Raw genomic sequence first — 20130 nt, forward strand, 5'->3', positions numbered from 1 at the left:
GGAAGAAAGGAAGGAAGTAGGGAGGGAGGGAAGGAAGAGAGAGTACCTGAGGAAGGAAGGGAGAGAGGAAGGAAAGAAAAAAGAGAAGAAGAAAGAAAAAAGTGGGTGTGGAATCTGCCTACCCAGGAAAATTAGCCTCAATATAATTGCATATGTGAAATAATGCCCCAGGGTCTGAAGTTAAGGCTAAGTTTTCAACAGTTTGTTGGTATACTTTTAGATGGTTTTTTTACTATGAGAATAATCTAATTCTAGAAACATAACCGATATAGCATCAGAAGACTCTGCCTTAAACACATGATTTACTTTGTGGTGTTGTCTCATGGTTACTTTTTTTTCCCCATATGATATTCTCATACTTGTATATGATTATGGTGAGGATTATATTTTTGTTACTTACTCTTTGTCATGCCTAAAACTATCTGAATGTTAGTGTTAAACAGTTGTGTTTGAGGGTGTCCAAGAATGCAAGCATCTCCTATAAGATATTATTTTTATTTTACAATTACATTATTAGCTTTAAGCAGGATATAGCTCTAATGCTAAGGAATTAAGACTGGGCAATAGTGATTTGTTTGAGGCTTTTGCTGCAGTGTAAAGAAGATTTCTATGGTTCAAGATAATACCTGGATCCTAAAGGGTTGTAGAAAATACGTAGGTTAGAGATTGTACTAGATCTACAATAATTAACAAAACAAAACTGCACAAGTACAGTGTGGAGAAAACAGGCTTAGCAGTGCTGTACGATGGTATTAGATAGTATAAGTCAACAGTGTGAAACAAATTCTAAAACTATTTTGATTTTGAGCTGTATTAATACAATAACTAGAACAAAAGAGGCAAGAATTTATTCTGTGCTGATCATTATGGAGTTCAGATCTAGGGACATAGGCAAACTGGGACACATTCAGAAAAGAGCATCTTACATGGTGAAAGACTTTTTGCATAGAGAATAGCAGAAGAAACAAGAGTTGTATGATTTAGAGAAATGAACACCTGAGAAGCATGATAGCTATAATAGTTATGTTTTCCATTGCAAGTTAAAAAAAAAAAACAACTCAAACTGGTTTTAAATAACAAAGGTAATTTATGGGCTCGTATAACTCAAAAGTTCAGAGACAAGTTGAATTTTAGGTGAGGTTCAATTTAATGGCATGGTTAATCTTTCTCTCTGCTTTGTAGAGTTTTGGCCAAATTGGCTGCTACCCTCTCCCTTCTTTGGGCCAAGATATCTGCTGGCAATGATCAGAGCTATGTGCTTTTTCATATCAAGTGAGAGTCTGAAAAACATTTTTCTTCCCATAGCTCAGTGGAAGAAAAGAATTTTCTTTCCCCAAGTCCCTGGGAAATGTCTCTTGTATCTTATTGGCCAGATGTGTGACACATGCCAATCTTAGAACAAATTATGGGGCCGTGGTGGTCATGTGTGCAAATTAGCTTAGCTAATCAGAAACCTACCTCTTGAGCAGAGATATTATATCCATTAGGATAGAATTCTCAGGAGAAACAGAACCAGTAGGAGCTATACATACATATACACACATACACATCATCTATATATATATTTATATATATATTTATATATATATTTATATATATATTTATATATATTTTTATATATATTTTTATATATATTTTTATATATATATATATTTATATATATTTTATATATATTTATATATATTTATATATATATTTATATATATTTATATATATATATTTATATAGAGAGAGAGAGAGTGAGAGAGAGATTTATCTCAAGGAATTGGCTCGCATTGTGGGGACTGGCAAGTCTGAAATGGTAGGGCAGTCCAGCAGACTGGAAACTGTGATAGGAGATGATACTCTAGTCTTGAGATTGAATTTCCTTTTCCTCTGGGGAACCTCAATTTTGATCTTAAGGCCTTTCATCTGATCGGATGACACACACGCACATTATGGAAGGTAATATCCTTTACTTACAGGGAACTGACTGTAATGGTAACCACATCTAAAAAAACCTTCACAGCAATACTGGGTACTTTTGCCAAGCCAAGTTGACATAAACAATCATGGATATGATCATTCTCTCCCAAGATACAAGGCTGAAATTTTGACGCCCTGTTGGTAAAAAGAGACTGGCAACTAAGAGGTAGCCAACAAGTATCGCTTACAATAACTAACAATAGATATGTAACAGGCTGCCATGGGTTTTTAATTGTTTTCCATGGACTGATACCTTGGACAAAAGTTATAGAAATAGTGAGGAAACAGCCAGCAACTTCACTAAAAAACAACTGACTAAAAAAAAAGTTAAAAAACCAATAGTGAGTTTTTATTTACTGGGAATGTTCAAACACGGGCTAAATGACTGTGAGGTAAAGCCTAAAATTTAAGCCCAGTATTATGTGTTCTTGACATTTAAGGAAAGCTGCAAGAATCTTAAATGGCCTAACCACAACTTTTCTTCCCCACTGTGCTTCCACAGAGAAGGTTCCTAGCCAAACAACACTCCTTATCAAAGGGATCAGGCATAATAAATGCTTATCCCTGAGTAGCAGGTTTCAGTTCCCTGCCAGCCCGTGGAATTATTCAAACAAGCCAACACATCCTTTCTTGGGCATGCGGCACCCTACCCTATTGATACCATAAAATCTGCTTCTCACAGCCTGTCGGTCCACTCTGTTCCTGAGTGTAGCACCCATGTAGCCATGCATGGCATTTGGTGTCCTCCTCCCCTGGGCTGTGAGTGGATGTGATTAATAAACTCCTGTCAATCCATCTGTCCAGTGTCGGGTGCTGTGTGTTCACTTGACCATTTCCATAATTTTAAAATGGGAATCCCTTCCTCACCATTGGGGTGAATGAGAGATGATTAAAACAATGAGTCTTCTCCCCACCCTTCCCCCCAACAGTGATGGTGGAAAGGGAAAAGATTCAAACATCAATTAAATAATTGGAACAAATGATTTGTGAGTTGCCTTTCCAATCCCAAGATTCTACTATTTCTGTTTTCAATGCTAGTATTAGCATTCATTTTATATTTTCCAAATACAGACATAGCAATTTGTCTGTCTCTCTACTATTAGCACCCATGAGATTGTTTTGCAAACTGTTTATTTATATACCTTTCTCTCAGCTCAAAGGTCAGAAAGCCATGATTTATTAATCTGTTTATACCTCAGAATAGCATAATGCCTGACACATAGCAGATAGTTAGTGAATATTTGGTGAGTGAATCTGAAAATCACTTTCTCCATTGGAATTTGAGAAAAAATTACCAATGAGCTGTGAAATTCTCCTTAAACAACATAACATATAAATAAATATCATAGATATGAATTCCACAGCACTGTTGAAATCCACCCTCACTCCATACACCTGTAGATGGAGGGAATGAGGTCTTGGGAGTGTTGCCCAATTTTTCTCTTCTCATTCCCCTTCCAAAATGCATGCCAGTTGCCCTAGGGCTTCTGAAGAACCCTGAAGGCAGCATCTCACTTTGTGTAGGAAGGAGAATTAATATAGCTGTAAGGTGATCCCAACTCCTTGCCTGTCTGTTAATTCTGAATGCTCCATTCACTTCAGAATCCCCGCTGAGAGCTAAAACATTGCTTCTGTAAGAAGGCGTTTATTTTAGGCATAGTTTCATTCTTCAAGTGTGCAGCTGCACAGCACCCCTATCCTGAGTTATGTGAAGAATATGGAGAAAGCTAAAATGGTTGGCTTGAAGATGTTTGACATATAATAAGTAATAAAACAGAAAGAAAAAAGATATTTAAATTGGTTTACTAGTTAAAAGTTAAATTTATTTTTTTCCAGTTTTATTGAGATAATAATTGACATATAACACTGTGCAAGTTTAAGGTGTCCAGCATAATAATTTGACTTACATATATTATGAAATGATTACAACAATGTTTAGTTAACAGCCATCATGTCATATAAACACAAAAGAGAAAGGGATTTTTTTTCCTTGTGATGAGAGCTCTTAGGATTTATTCTCTTAACAACTTTCATAAATACCACACAGTAGTGTTAACTATAGTCATCGTGTTGTACATTACATCCCTAGTACTTATTTATTTATCTGGAAGTTTGTACCTTTTGACCGCCTTCATTCAATTCCCCTTACCTCATCCCCCGCCTCTGGTAACCAAAAATCTCATCTCTTTTTTTACGAGCATGGTTCTCTCTTGCTCTCACTCGCGCTCTCTCTCTCTCTCTCTCTCTCTCTCTCTCTCTCTCAATCTCAAGGTTTCACATATAAGTGAGATCATACAGTATTTGTCTTTGTCTGACTTAGCATAATGCTCTCAAGGTCCATCCATGTTGTCACAAATGGCAAGATTTTCTTCTTTTTTATGGCTGAATAATATATATATATACACATCTCAAGTTCTTTATCCATTCATCCATTGACAGACACTTAGGTTGTTTTCATGTCTTGACTATTGTAAATAATGCTGTTATGAACATGAGTGTGCTGATATCGTTTCAACATAGTGTTTTTTTTGTTTTGTTTTTTGCGGTATGCGGGCCTCTCACTGTTGTGGCCTCTCCCGTTGCGGAGCACAGGCTCCGGACGCGCAGGCTCAGCGGCCATGGCTCACGGGCCCAGCTGCTCCGCGGCATGTGGGATCTTCCCGGACCGGGCCCGAACCCGTGTCCCCTGCATCGGCAGGCAGACTCTCAACCACTGCGCCACCAGGGAAGCCTCAACATAGTGTTTTTATTTCTTTTGGATATATTCCCAGAAGTGGAATTGCTAGATGATATATGGTAGTTCTATTTTTAATTTTTTGAGGAACCTCTGTACTGTTTTCCATAGTGGCTATACCAGTTTACACTCCCACCAACAGTGCACATGTGTTTATTCTTTTGATAGAATGGCATATGTTTCTTTTCCCAGCCCAGAGATTTAAGAATTTTTTTTTTTTTAGAAAAAAAAATAATAAAAGGACTGGTCTGACCAGCAAATTTTTCTAATTCATAAACTTATGTACCTTCACAAGGTATAAAATAAGTTGTGTTTATTAGCAAGAATAAAATTATGTTAAACCACCTCTGGGTTGAAACCAAAGATATAGAATTTCCGTATCTGTATGTCCTTATATAGTACAAAGCATGTGGTTGGCACGTAGTAAACATATATTGGTTAAATAAGCTAATAATAGAATGTGCTCCCTTTCATTGATCCTAGACCTTAAGAAAGACTTTAATATTACATAAGTATTTTTCCCATCTCCTGGGTTTATCCTCAGTAAACAGATCCGAGCCATCCTGGGCCAGTTCAGCCAGGCAGAAGCCTTACTAATGAAAGCTGGAGTGCAGCCAGGGACTTTGGATGGAGTTCTTTTGGATCTTGGGTGTTCCTCCATGCAACTTGATGCCCCTGAAAGAGGTTTTTCCCTTCGGAAGGATGGCCCCTTGGACATGAGAATGGATGGTTGCAGGTGAGTATTGATAAAGCATTTCTCCTCATAACAAGAAATCAATTTCTCAAAAACACTCTGAATTTAATTTCCTTTTAAGACTGTAGAATTCCCATCACACGCCCACACCTAACACTATCCATACATAATAAATCAGTTTTGTTTGCTACTCATTATAGACTTTAGTCTTTCTCTAGATTAGGGATTCTAAAAGAAAAATCATTGCAGTCTTTACACAGAGTAGTGAAGAGGATAACTTTAATACTGATTTTCTTTTTTACAGACACAATGTGATCTTTTAGACTACTAACAATATTAATATGAGACTGAAGCAATGGTTTCATTTTGGTGCAGGCCCAACTATGCCTTTTGTGAAAAGTAAAAGGAACTATATTTAATGCGTATTCTTTTGAATACTGCATAAAAGGCAAGATCCTAGAGGTCAGCAATTGTGTGTTTTGTCCTGTTTCTTGTACAGTCACTTGGATTCAATCTTCTCCAGAGAAACTAAAATTTATGGTACTAAATCAGACACAGTACTATGTGTAAGACAGCTTTACACCTCCTCTTCATTCCTCACCACCTTGGAAATACATTTGTTCTCCATCATTTAAATAGGTAACATATATTAAATAACACAAAGAGGGTCACATTCTAGGAAAGTATAGGATAATTTCTTTTAAATCTAAATTAATTTTAAAAGCTTAGATTAACACTTGTCTCTTTGCCCAACACTGGCCCAGGAACTGAATAGCCTGTACCTACGAAACAAAGCTTAAGCATGTTTTTCTCATTTTATGCACCCCCTCCACCAAATTATTTATCATGGCCCCTACATTTGGGAAGCTTACTTTCTAAAAGAACATTAGTCTTTCTTCTGTCTAAATTTGTAAGCTATTCTGTTACTAATCTGCAATTCTAGACCTGCACAAACATTTCTACTGAAACAAATGTATTTTCCAACATTTCTTCCAATCTGTCAGAAGGACCTTTATATGAGAAATTTAATGTCCAATTTAAGTCAACAATTTAATATTGAGTTGACTTTGACTTTTTTTCCCACAGACTTCTTTGTCTCATGGTAATTATTGACATATAGCCTTTTCCCCATGTTTTGATATGACCTGTTAACTTAGAGTGTGACTCATACTTGTTGGAACCTTTTTGTTCTGATTCTTATACCTTCATTTGCACAAATTGGCATTCATGGAATAAAGAATGTCATAAAAGAAAACAATAAAAATCCTTTAAAGACCAATGACTAATAGTAAAGGTCAAATATCTTCTTATGTTTGGAGATTGAGGTTGTTGGGCAGAGGTAATAAAATGTCAAGCAAATTTCTGCTGTTCCTATGTCTTACTAAGGATGCCTTCTGAAATACAGTGAACAAAGCTTCTAGTTAATAGTAATAAATCCCCATATTGTTAATGTAGAGACATCATCAAACTGTAGTCTATGAATGAGGGTTCCTGAGGTTCTCCCCTAAGAACATGAAAATAAGCCCTTGAGAATTAAACTCAATATGTAATGGATAATAATAGTATTGAGCAAAATGTATCTTGAAAAGCTGGATGGCTTCCAGGTAGATAGCATAGGCTGTAAACTAATCAGAGATGTTAACATATCTGAAGAAAGTTCATGGCATTCAGGAAGGAGTTGGTTCACATGAATTCATAGACAAGGGAAAGTTGGAGATGCAAATATGTTTAATGCTAATCTAAGTGGTATTATGGGAAGAGGGAGTCCAAGCCAATAAATTTGGCCAGTCAGATCCTGGAAGCTGATATTTCCCTGTGATGAAGATGGGTGAAAGAGGCTTTCTTAACCTGTTGCCATTTAACACTGGAATCTTACAGCATAGTTAATTCTGTACTACCCCAAGTTCAACAGTAGCTTTCAGATTATAATAAGTTCTCATATAGCAGAAAGAAGTTCCCAGCTTCAAGGACTTGCAGGTCTAGCTCTGTTGTCAGTTGTATTCTTCACTAGAAGGTAATAGATGAATTGCCATAAATTATGGCAATATTTATGCAATAAATTATGTTAATATTTTCTTTCTCTCCTGAGTGTAGTCATTTGTAAGTTGGTGATCTCTGGAGGACTGACAAGATCTCTTAACTTTTAATTTGGAGGGGCAGATTTTGTATGTTGGCTTCTTCACTATTTGAATGCCTATTCTGAAGCCTCCTGACAGCCTATCCGTTTTCCAGAGTATTGCCCCTTTTGCCTTGTAGCCCTATGGAAACTTGGGTTGGCCAAAAAAGTTTGTTCATTTTTTTCCGTAAGATGGCTCTAGTAGCCCTTAGTTGTCTTTCACTTCATTCAAAACAATTTTGTTAGATTGTATTGTGACAGCTGTCAAATCACCATGCATTAAAAAACAACTTATCAAAACTGGTGAATTTTTGTGTAGCCATTTAATATTGAAGATGGAGGGAAAGAAACAACATTTTCAGCATATTATGCTTTATTATTTCAAGAAAGGTAAAAACACAACTGAAATGAAAAGAAAAGATTAGCGCAGTGTATGGAGAAGGTGCTGTGACTGATCAAACGTGTCAAAAGTGGTTTGTGAAGTTTTGTGCTGGAGATTGCTCGCTGGACAATGCTCCGTGGTCAGGTAGACCAGTTGAAGATGATAGCAATCAAATTGAGACATTAGTTGAGAACAATCAATGTTATACCACGCAGGAGATAGCCGACATACTCAAAATATCCAAATCAAGTGTTGAAAATCATTTGTAGCATCTTGGTTATGTTAATCGCTTTGATGTTTGTGTTCCACATAAGTTAGCGAAAATAAACCTTCTGGACCGTATTTCTGCATGCGATTCTCTACTGAAACTAATGAAAACTTCCATTTTTAAAACAAATTGTGACAGGTGATGAAAAGTGGATACTGTACAATAATGTGGAATGGAAGAGATTGTGGGGCAAGTGAAATGAGCCACCACCAGTCACACCAAACGCTGGTCTTCATCCAAAGAAGGTGATATATGGTGGGATTGGAAGGGAGCCCTTATGGAAAAAATTTCAATTCCCTGGAAGACTGTAAAAGGCACCTGGAGCAGTTCTTTGCTCAAAAAGATAAAAAAGTTTTGGGAAGATGGAATTATGAAGAAAAATGGCAGAAGGTAGTGGAACAAAATGTTGAATACGTTCTTCAATAACATTCTGGAGATAGCCGACATACTCAAAATATCCAAATCAAGTGTTGAAAATCATTTGTAGCATCTTGGTTATGTTAATCGCTTTGATGTTTGTGTTCCACATAAGTTAGCGAAAATAAACCTTCTGGACCGTATTTCTGCATGCGATTCTCTACTGAAACTAATGAAAACTTCCATTTTTAAAACAAATTGTGACAGGTGATGAAAAGTGGATACTGTACAATAATGTGGAATGGAAGAGATTGTGGGGCAAGTGAAATGAGCCACCACCAGTCACACCAAACGCTGGTCTTCATCCAAAGAAGGTGATATATGGTGGGATTGGAAGGGAGCCCTTATTATGAGCTCCTTCCAGAAAACCAAACGATTAATTCCAACAAGTACTGCTCCCAATTAGACCGACTGAAAGCAGTACTTGACGAAAAGTGTCCAGAATTAGTCAACAGAAAATGCATAATCTTCCAGCAGGATAACGCAAGACCGCATGTTTCTTTGATGACCAGGCAAAAACTGTTACAGCTTGGCTGGGAAGTTCTGATTCATCTGCTGTATTCACCAGACATTGAACCTTCAGATTTCCATTTATTTCAGTCTTTACAAAATTCTCTTAAGGGAAAAAATTTCAATTCCCTGGAAGACTGTAAAAGGCACCTGGAGCAGTTCTTTGCTCAAAAAGATAAAAAAGTTTTGGGAAGATGGAATTATGAAGAAAAATGGCAGAAGGTAGTGGAACAAAATGTTGAATACGTTCTTCAATAACATTCTTGGTGAAAATGAAAAATGTCTTTTATTTTTACTTAAAAACTGAAGGAACTTTTTGGCTAACCCAATACACTGCTATTCTGTGTGAACATGAGAGTAAAATAAAATTATGCCTATTATCCACTGAACTGTATTTGAGCAAAATGCTCTTTTAATTTTCTTACTTAAAAGTAGAAAGGTATTAAAAAAAATGCTGAGTACATCCATACTAATCTTAGAATTGTCCTGGTAGAACTGTACATATATTCTGAGTCTGAATTTACCATCACTAACAAGTTTCATTCTGATGCTTGGTGGTTTGGGCAGTTGAATTAACAGCTAGGTAAGATCTAACAGGGATTTTTCAGTTAGGCCAAGAACGATGTTTGGCAAATCTAGGAATGGACAAGATCTAAAGGACAGTGACAGTCATTGAGTTTCTCTGTTCCAGGCATTATACTATATAGTTTATAATTGTGTGAACCCTTAATTCTCTCAACAATTCTGTGAGGTAAGCATTGTTACTTTCATTTTACAGGTTAGAAATTGAGGCTCCAATAGGTTCAAAAGCTTACACAATATGAGTAGCAAGGCTATGATTCTAATGAGGTTGATCTGACTCTATAGACCAAATCTTTATCCTTAAAGCTGTTATTGAAGGAGCAAAATCTGTTGAGATGGAAATAGGCTACCTTATATGATGTTCATTGATCTGGGAGTACCATGGCAGCCAAAAAGAAAAAAAAAAGAATCACAGGATCTGGAAAACAAGGTTACACACAAACACACACACACACGAGAGAGAGAGAGAGAAAGAGAGAGATGGAGGTCATGGCGAAATAGGGGACAAGCCAAGGACAACAACAAAATTATTTTCCTGGTGGTACTAGACATGTTAACAAGGTGCAATGTAGTATTTTTAAGGACGGATTCAGGTATCCCTTGGCAACCCCACTCTGATTGATGGTCAGGTCTTAAAGCTACCATATCCGTGTTACTTAAAGTCATTACAGTATGGTACCAACAATCAATCCAACATATTAACTACAGGAGAGAGACCTGTACTATTAGCACGGCTATCTTTCGAATAATTAAGATCTCAGTTAGCTCATCACTTAAAATTCCTTGACGCATTTCTCTAAATTAAGGTAAATTGGAATGGCCTGACAAAGTGAATGCTACTTCCTGTTACTATAATTTATTCTATTTGACCAGAGGTTGGTATTGCTTTGTCTCCTCAACCTGAAATTACCATCTAGGCCTGTTTAATATTGTTTGTTAATTACCAGATTTTACCCCATGGTGACTTTTGTCATGGGTGTATAAGCCCATATTGTTAACAATTTGAAATAATATATGTTATTACTATTAAGGTTGTTCTAGTTTTTGTGAGGGAAACTGACCAGCAGTATCTTCTTTTTTAGTCTTTCTAAATTCAATTTGTACCCTCATATAAATAGTTGGTTACTTTACAGTCTTAGATTTAGTTAAGTTCCTGAGATCTAGGCTCATTTAAATATCAGTCAGTAAGCCTTGTATCTCCTATACTGAAAAAAAAAAATCAAGCAGTAATTTAAACTTGAACAAACTAAATCCAAAACATTTTCCATTATTTTAGTTTAGGAGAAATCTTCATAAGCAATAATAACTTCTTTCTGAATTAAAGGCTAGTAAAGCATTTTAACTTTCTGCTGCCCTTGACCTTAATGAATGTCACACACAGTTCCACTTGCCATAATCGTGGGTATTTGAAATGGAAAATCTATTTCATTTGTGTAAGATTTCAGTCTGTGACTTTAAAAACCTCATAAGACCTCTTAGACTATGTGTGTATGCCTGACTTTATGTCTCAGTACTCTGAAGTTTCACCTCTTGTCAATGAAAACTGACGTCAGTGAACTAATTGGCTCTTCTTCTGCGTAGGTATCCTGACATGCCCACCGCAGCTGATGTTGTGAACGCTTTAGATCAACAGGCACTTGCATCCATCCTGAGAACATACGGGGAGGAGAAGCACGCCAAGAAAATCGCTTCAGCAATCGTTCAGGCACGCAGCATCTACCCCATCACCAGAACCCAGCAGCTTGCCAGCATCGTTGCAGGTACCCTCATTAATTCTGAACAGTGTCTGAAAGAAGAAAAAAAAAAAAAAAAAAAAAAATATATATATATATATATATATATATATATATATGAATCCCCACCAAACTCCCAGAGGGATTCATTTGTACTTGAAATCATGCAGGATAGAATCTTGCCTATCCTTCTCTTATGCCACCTTTCTTTGGATTTGCAAGCTTCCCCCCTCCAACACCTCTCCCCCACACACAATTTTTAAAAATATACTGTAGTTTGCTGATTAGTTTAATAATAGAAATTTTTTGTGCATGAGGTGATTTATCATTTGTGCCTACCAAGGTGAAACGTGGAATGACAAGAGCAGAAGAATTTCTCTATCCATTACAGTGGTTGATAAGCATCCTGTATAAGATATGACATTACCTCTCTTAGTTTCACATTTCTGCATTTTAATATTTTGGGCAAAAGGAGAATTGCATTGCCCAACTGCTAAAATAAAATCCAGTGACTCATACATCTATTCTAAACAACCAGCTAACAAAGGGTATGTGATGTATAGGTTATTCCACTTTGTGAATGCTAACTAAATCAGCCTGAGGGGCTTATTGAAACATTTCATCTTTTCTGCTGTTCACCACCATAAACCTCTTGAACCTAAGTATAGCTAGGAGGTGCTTTATTATAGCCTTTCTGTCGGAAGCCAAAGTTATTTCACAGCTGTGTTCCATGATGAAAGTTTTCCAAGGCAAAAATATAACTCCTGCAGTTATTTAACAGAATTCCAGTGGTAAATTCTTCATCTTGTTGGACCATCTGAAACTCTACATCATTTTTATTTACCAAATGTAATAAGATTTTTTTTAGTAGTTCCTATTAAGTTACTTTAAGTAGCTAAAGATGTAGAAAAAAGGAATATTTGTATAGCTTGTAAAAAGAACCTAATATTAGTTGCCTCTATCTTAATATCATACATAGTTTAAGGAATAAAACTTAATTATAAATTCACTCAGTTTGAGATTTAGAGGTCATATAGCAACTATTTTATAACAATTTAATAAAACTATATTCTATTTAGTTATTAAGAGTTGACCAATTTTTTAAGCTGCATACCTCAAGGCCTCAAAGCCCTTCCAACTTACCACTGAGATTCCTGTAGGAAAGTACGAGTAAAATCTTGCAGGTTATGTGAGCATAAAATATTCCATGATTTTCTTCCCCAAAACATTTATCCTAGCAGGCTGACATCACATTAACCCTGTCTTCTGTCCCTTCCTTTCTTCCTACTCCATACTCACTAACACTTCTCCACCTTCTCCTTTCTGTGATTCTTTAACTAGCTATGTTTTCTGTCTCCCATTTTGGAAAGAAGAGCAGTGAGAAGTCACATTTTTTTTTTTGATAAGAAAATCCAGAATTTTCTGTGCTGAAAATGAGGACTCGGGGTAGAGGGCATCCTAGAGATCATCCAGTCAAAAAGCCTCATCTGATAACTGAAGAAACTAAGGCTCAGGGAGGGTGAGCAATTTCCTCAAGAGTACAGTGGCAATGTCAATGCGAATCTAGAATTTGGAAGTTCATCAGTTTGAGGCATCATTAGGAATCTGCCTTTAAGAAATTAGGCTAACTTTTCTGTCTCAGAACCCTAATCTGTAAACTTGGGGAAATAACACTGTGGTATTAGATAGAAATTATTTGAAGATGTAGAATAGGTACATAAGTATTTTCAGAAAGATTATGATGTGTAAAGCATATTAGGGCTATGAAAAATTATATACTAAAAATGAGAACTTTCATGTATGTGTAGATAAAACCCAATTTTTGTAAATGCCATTAACAAATTGAGTTCTCTATAATGAATCCATTTTTAAGGCTCAAAGCAGCCCATTTTAATACAACTTTATTGATGATAATATAACTCTTTGGAGAAGGGAAAAACAGAAAAAAGTGGTTTTCCATTTTGTGCTTATTTATTCAAAATATATCTTGGGAGAGGCTGCTATATACCAGGCATTTTACTAAGTACTGAAGGTAGAATGGGGAGCAAATCAGATAGAACCTTTGTGTTCATGAAACTTACAGGCTAATAAGTGATGGAATAAAAAATGGGGTAATAAACTTGTACTTATAGTAGAAACACTCTTATTTATTGTAGTCTGAAGTTATGATTGTGTGGCTAATAGAAAAAGTTGCTTCAAGTAGAGAATTATAGAACCTATACATATATGTATATATACACATATACATACATATATATAAATATATATATATGGACATGGTTGGGTCCTAACTGCAGTCCCACGAAATCCATTCTTACATAAACCACACCCATGGCATATATTCTTTTTTTTTTAACATCTTTATTGGAGTATAATAGCTTTACAATGGTGTGTTAGTTTCTGCTTTGTAACAAAGTGAATCAGCTATACATATACATATATCCCTTTATCTCCTCCCTATCCCACCCCTCTAGGTAGTCACGAAGCACCGAGTTGATCTCCCTGTGCTATGTGGCTGCTTCCCACTAGCTATCTATTTTACATTTGGTAGTGTATATATGTCCATGCCACTCTTTCACTTTGTCCCAGTTTACCCTTACCCCTCCCCGTGTCCTTAAGTCCATTCTCTACGTCTGTGTCTTTATTCCCGTCCTGCGCCTAGGTTCTTCAGAACCTTTTTTTTTTTTTTTTATTCCATATATATGTGTTATCATACGGTATTTGTTTTCCTCTTTCTGACTTACTTCACTCTGTATGACCGTCTCTGGGTCCATTCACCTCACTACAAATAACTCAATTTCGTTTCTTTTTGTGGCTGAGTAATATTCCATTGTATATATGTGCCACATTTTCTTTATCCATTTATCTGTTGATGGACACTTAGGTTGCTTACATGTCCTGACTATTGTAAGTAGAGCTGCAATGAACATTGTGGTACAAGACCCTTTTTGAATTATAGTTTTCTCAGGGTATATGCCCAGTAATGGGATTGCTGGGTCGTATGGTAGTTCTATATTTAGTTTTTTAAGGAACCTCCATACTGTTCTCCATAGTGGCTGTATCAATTTACATTCCCACTAACAGGGCAAGAGGGTTCCCTTTTCTCCACACCCTCTCCAGCATTTATTGTTTGTAGATTTTTTGATGATTCCATGGCATATATTCTGTAAGCTCTAATTTTATTTTTATTAAAATGAAGTAAGAATTTAAAGATACTTACAAAGTAATCTGAATGAGCATATTTTCTAAATTTTCATTATTTTGTCTTAATAATTACCTCACCCACCTCTAATTTGATTGCATTTGTATGTGACTCACCTTTATAAGAGAAAAGTTTCCAAAGTCTCCAACTTAGTATTCATGGGAACAGCAGCTGTCTTTCCTTTTGCATTCATATTTTACCAGTTCATGTGATATTTCATTAAACTATATATTGACAATATAAGTGCTCTGGGCTGTAAGCATACAGTTCTTTTGGTGGGAGCAGGACTATATGGAATTCTAGATAGTAGAATACAATTTGCTTAGTAGAGAAAGGAATTAACCTGTGAAGTACATTAAATAGAATTATCTTAAGAGAGCTGCTTCATAAGGAAATATGGGAAGCAATGGAGGGCCCAAGAAGGATCCTATATTAGTTTCATAGTACTGCTGTAACAAAGTACCACATACTAGGTGGCTTAAAACAACAGAAAATTATTCTTTCACAGTCCTAGAGGCTAGAAGTCCCAAACCAAGGTATCAGCAGGGCTCTGGAGGAAGAGCTTCCTTGACTATTCCTAGTTTCTGGTGGTTGCCAGCAGTCCTTGGTATCCTTGGCTTGTAGATGCATCACTAAGTCTCTGCCTCCATCGTCACATGGTGTTCTCCCTGTTCATCTGTCTTTGTGTCCACATTTCCCTTATTATAAGGACACCAGTCATGTTTGATATAGGGCCCACCCTAATCCAGTATATACTCATCTTAATTTGATTATATCTGCAAAGTTCCTATTTCTAAATAAAGTCACCCTCACTGGTTTCTGGTGGACATGAACTATGGGGGACACTGTTCAACCCCATACAGTTCCTAAGCAATATCTTTATTTAACAAACATGTATTTTAGCAGGCTATAATATGCAGTGATTATATTTGAATGTCTTTTCTGGTTCTTAATAAATTCATACTAAACATGTTCAATTATTATCAAGCACTTTGGGAAATATGCCAGTGTTCCTGACACATAGTAAAAGCCACATATGGACGAAAATACAAATCACTTCCTTTGCTTTCAAAAAGCTAATCATCTATCAGAACAAGAAAGACCACCACACTTGTAATCACAATATACTTAGTGGAATTATATAATAATTAAAGTGATTAAGCTGTATTTATAAAACCTAAAGCCTAGTGCATTTTGCTAGTACAAATAACTACAGTTCTAGTATTCTTCCAGATCATGTGAGCTCCAGAAGACAGGTTTGGGGCTCTAGGATGGAATAGAACACTTACAACTACTATGAATTTCTTTGTAAGCTACCAAGTCAGCAATTCGTAAGGTAATTCCAAAAACAACCTGAAGGACTTCACTGATTACATGCACTATTCAGAACTCCTAGCCAGGAATTTTCATATAAATAACACATATACAGTGTTGTATATAGTGTTCCCTTCACTAAAGTTCCCTACACCTACCCTTTCCTGTGGCTAATGTCAGCTCTTCCTTTTGAGCTTAGTTGAAATGTCACTTCCTTTAGAAGTTTTTTCCAGTCCTACACAAATTAGTTGAGATTCTCTTCTTTTTGCTCCCATAGCACTGTATTAGCCTGTCACAGCATTTATGCTGTTCTTGTTGCTTGTTTACTATTTATCTTTTCCTCTATACCTATACTGTCCAATACAGTTGCCACTAGCCACATGTGTCTGTGGAGTTCTTGAAATGTGGTTGCTCTAAATTGAGAGGTGCCATATATGCAAAATACACACCCGATTTTGAAGTTTAGTTTGAATAAAGAATTTAATATGTCTCAAAAAATTTTATGTGCATTATATGTTCAAATGGAAACAGTGAATCTCCCATACCAAAATGGTCTAACAACATTAACACTAAAGTACTCAAGTAAATTAGAAAACACACATTGCCCTCCCTTATAATTTTGGGATACTCTGAAGAAAAATAATACTCTGATAAAATATTTTTACTAATAAGAATCTTTAAAGATGGGAAATGGTACATATAAAAATACTCAAGCTCCTCAGGAAAGAAATTTATGCACTTAATTTTGACAAAATGGCTGTGGTTTTAGATTTTTCAGAATTAATGTATATCCGATTTGTGTAGGCTTTAAAATGGTATTGGTTCTGGATATCCCTTTGAATAACAAAGTCTGATTATTTTCCTCAATAAGCTGTTCATATTTCATTAGAGCTATTCTGTATTCCATTTCTCTTTCAATTCTCTGGATACATCAAGGAAAAAAAAGTCATTTAATATTAAATTCAGTAGGTGAAATGAAAGACTTCATTTAATTGTTTATGATTTTCAAAATGATTTAGAATTCATCCTAGATCAAAATAAATGTATGTGATAAACTTGAAAAAAAATAATCTTAATTATTAAATTAAATCTAGTTTAATGTGAAGATCTTAGTTCAAGTCCTGGTTCTACAGCTTGTTTTCTGTGTAAACTTGAACAGTTCTAGACCTTATCTTTCTCATCTTGAAATGGAAGTGAATAATATTTATGATGATGATCATTGTTATTTAGCAAACATAACCCTACTAATTATATTTTACTTAACTGAATATTGAAATTCACTTGCAGTTTCCAAGCTCATGCAAAAATCAAAGAAGTATACTGATCACTTTTCAGGTCATTGGGATTTAGATTCAAATTCACAAAATAGATAATTAATCCATTGATTATCATCAGTGGCAGAAGGCTTATACTATCAATTTTTCAATGGGAAAAAGGCGACGGGAGGAAGCTTCTTAGATATGTCTGATTCTTGTTGATTAAACGTATAGACATTATTCCCTGACTAAAACTTTTATGTAACCTTTCTTCTGACTCACATATTGGGTACATGGCCAGAGCTTAATGAATGCCTGTTGAACAAATAAATCAATAAAAAGATGTATACGTTCTCAGCCAAAGTAAAATAAAAATTCAGGAAAAAAAATTGTAATTTGTTAGGTGTTACTGAGAATCAATTGTACTCTGCCCTTCACATTGAAGAGTGGGAGACCTAAGCATCAAAGTCCTCAGTATTAGTTAAAGCAGCGTGAGGAATAGGTGAGACTCCCCAAGACATGGAAGCAAAAATCCTGAAGTTCTGTTTCTGGTTCTGTGATTTGTTTGCTTTGTGAACTTAAATAAGTCAACTTATCTTCTCTGATCCTTATTTTCTCATCTGGAAAAGAGGGATAACTAGTAACTGCTATGACCAATAAGTGAGATGATATTTGGAAAGTTCTTTGTGAATTTTAAAGTGTAAATACACTTGTAAGCATTTTATTCTCTTCTCTATCCAGAACTAGGGTGATCCAGAGATCAAATAAGTGCACTAGTTAGAACCCTGAGTGTGGTCTTCTACCCTGGAATTCCTGTCCACAGCCAAGTAGTGTGATCTGTGATAGGCTGGTTGCTTCATTCCAAGCTGTTCTTCCCTTAGAGGTTATGTGAGTTTTAGAAAGAATAATCATCTTTTTCTGCATTGGTAAATATAAGGTGTATCTCTCCACAGTAGCATTGATGGCTCATGCCTCAAGTTGTGTTTGAAATCACTATCTTTTCCCAGCAAAATTTTGTTAATTCAGAGAGAAACCTTTGAAATAACAAATAAAGCATTCATTAAGAAATGGGCATTGCTGTCAAATTTTAGTGGAACATAAACTTTTTCCTGATGAAGCTAATCAGACTAGTTGGCCATCCCTTTTCTGTTTTAATAACCTACATGTTGCTTCCTCCATCTTCCCCAAAAAGCACTCTTTGTATTAATGTTGCCATAATGAAGGAATGAATGAAGATATCAGAGTTCAATTATCACTCTAGTGGAGAACAGTATGGTCAAGCCTACAGCTGAATTTGGATGGCTTGCCAGTGAGTCATAGTTGTCATTGCTACTGCCTATGATAGTACACTTATTCTTCTGTCATTTTAAATTTCTTCAATTCAATCTGTTATACACTGTGTGTATTGGTATGGTAACTTCATGCCAACTAAATTAGCAAATGACATTTCATAAGTAAACATTTCTTTTTTTTAAAAATTTAATTTATTTATTCTTTATACAACAGGTCCTTATTATTTACCTATTTTATACATATTAGTGTATATATGTCAATCCAATCTCCCAATTCATCCCAACACCACCCCACCCCCTGCTTTCCCCCTTGGTGTCCATACGTTTGTTCTCTACACATATGTCTCTATTTCTGCCTTGCAAACTGGTTCATCTGTACCACTTTTCTAGATTCCACATATATGTGTTAATATACGATATTTGTTTTTCTCTTTCTGACTTACTTCACTCTGTATGACAGTCTCTAGGTTCATCCACGTCTCTACAAATGACCCAATTTCGTTCCTGTTTATGGCTAATATTCCATTGTATATATGTACCACATCTTCTTTATCCATTCGACTGTCAGTGTGCATTTAGATTGCTTCCATGAGCTGGCACTATTGTAAATAGTGCCGCAGTGAACATTGGGGTGCATGTGTCTTTTTGAATTATGGTTTTCTCTGGGTACATGCCCAGTAATGGGATTGCTGGGTCACATGGTAATTCTATTTTTAGTTTTTTATGCAAGCTCCATACTGTTCTCCATCGTGGCCATATCAATTTACATTCCCACCAGCATGCAAGAAGGTCCCGTTTCCTCCACACCCTCTCCAGGATTTGTTGTTTGTAGATTTTCTGATGATGCCCATTCTAACTGGTATGAGGTGATACCTCATTGTAGTTTTGTTTGTTTGGTTTTTTTTTTTTTTGTGGTACACGGGCCTCTCACTGTTGTGGCCTCTCCCGTTGCGGAGCACAGGCTCCGGACGCGCAGGCTCAGCAGCCATGGCTCACAGGCCTAGCCGCTCCGCGGCATGTGGGATCTTCCCGGACCGGGGCACGAACCCGCATCCCCTGCATTGGCATGCGGACTCTCAACCACTGCGCTATGGCTAATATTCCATTGTATATATGTACCACATCTTCTTTATCCATTCGACTGTCAGTGGGCATTTAGATTGCTTCCATGAGCTGGCACCATTGGCATGCGGACTCTCAACCACTGCGCTACCAGGGAAGCCCCTCATTATAGTTTTGATTTGCATTTCTCTAATAATTAGTGATGTTGAGTAGATTTTCATGTGCCTCTTGGCCATCTGTATGTCTTCTTTGGAGAAATGTCTATTCAGGTCTTCTGCCCATTTTTGGATTGGGTTGTTTGGTTTTTTTACTGTTGAGCTGCATAGGCTGTTTATATATTTTGGAGATTAACCCTTTGTCCATTGATTCATTAGCAAATATTTTCTCCCATTCTTAGGGTTGTCTTTTCGTATTGTTTATAGTTTCCTTTGCTGTCCAAAAGCTCTGAAGTTTCATTAGGTCCCATTTGTTTATTTTTGTTTTTATTTCCATTACTCTTGGAGGTGTATCAAAAAAGATCTTGCTCTGATTTATGTCAAAGAGTGTTCTTCCTATGTTTTCCTCTAAGAGTTTTATAGTGTCTGGTCTTACATTTAGGTCTCT

At 36.1% G+C, this 20130-nt stretch overlaps 1 protein-coding gene across 7 annotated transcripts in view; it reads left to right on the forward strand.

Annotated features, from left to right (window-relative positions):
- METTL15 (methyltransferase 15, mitochondrial 12S rRNA N4-cytidine) overlaps positions 1 to 20130 on the forward strand; it is a 478750-nt gene that overhangs the window by 152835 nt on the left and 305785 nt on the right. For all 7 annotated transcript variants that reach the window (XR_003683604.2, XR_008619590.1, XR_003683605.2 and 4 more), the window contains exons 4-5: positions 5244 to 5435; positions 11250 to 11428. Coding sequence is in view for 3 of the 7 variants with exons in the window: in XM_024119057.3 (XP_023974825.1) it covers positions 5244 to 5435; positions 11250 to 11428 (371 nt within the window). In the remaining 4 variants the exon portion in view is untranslated. The remainder of the gene's footprint in view (positions 1 to 5243; positions 5436 to 11249; positions 11429 to 20130) is intronic.

Source organism: Physeter macrocephalus, chromosome 16 (genome assembly GCF_002837175.3).
Source record: "Physeter macrocephalus isolate SW-GA chromosome 16, ASM283717v5, whole genome shotgun sequence".
NCBI lineage: Eukaryota > Metazoa > Chordata > Mammalia > Artiodactyla > Physeteridae > Physeter > Physeter macrocephalus.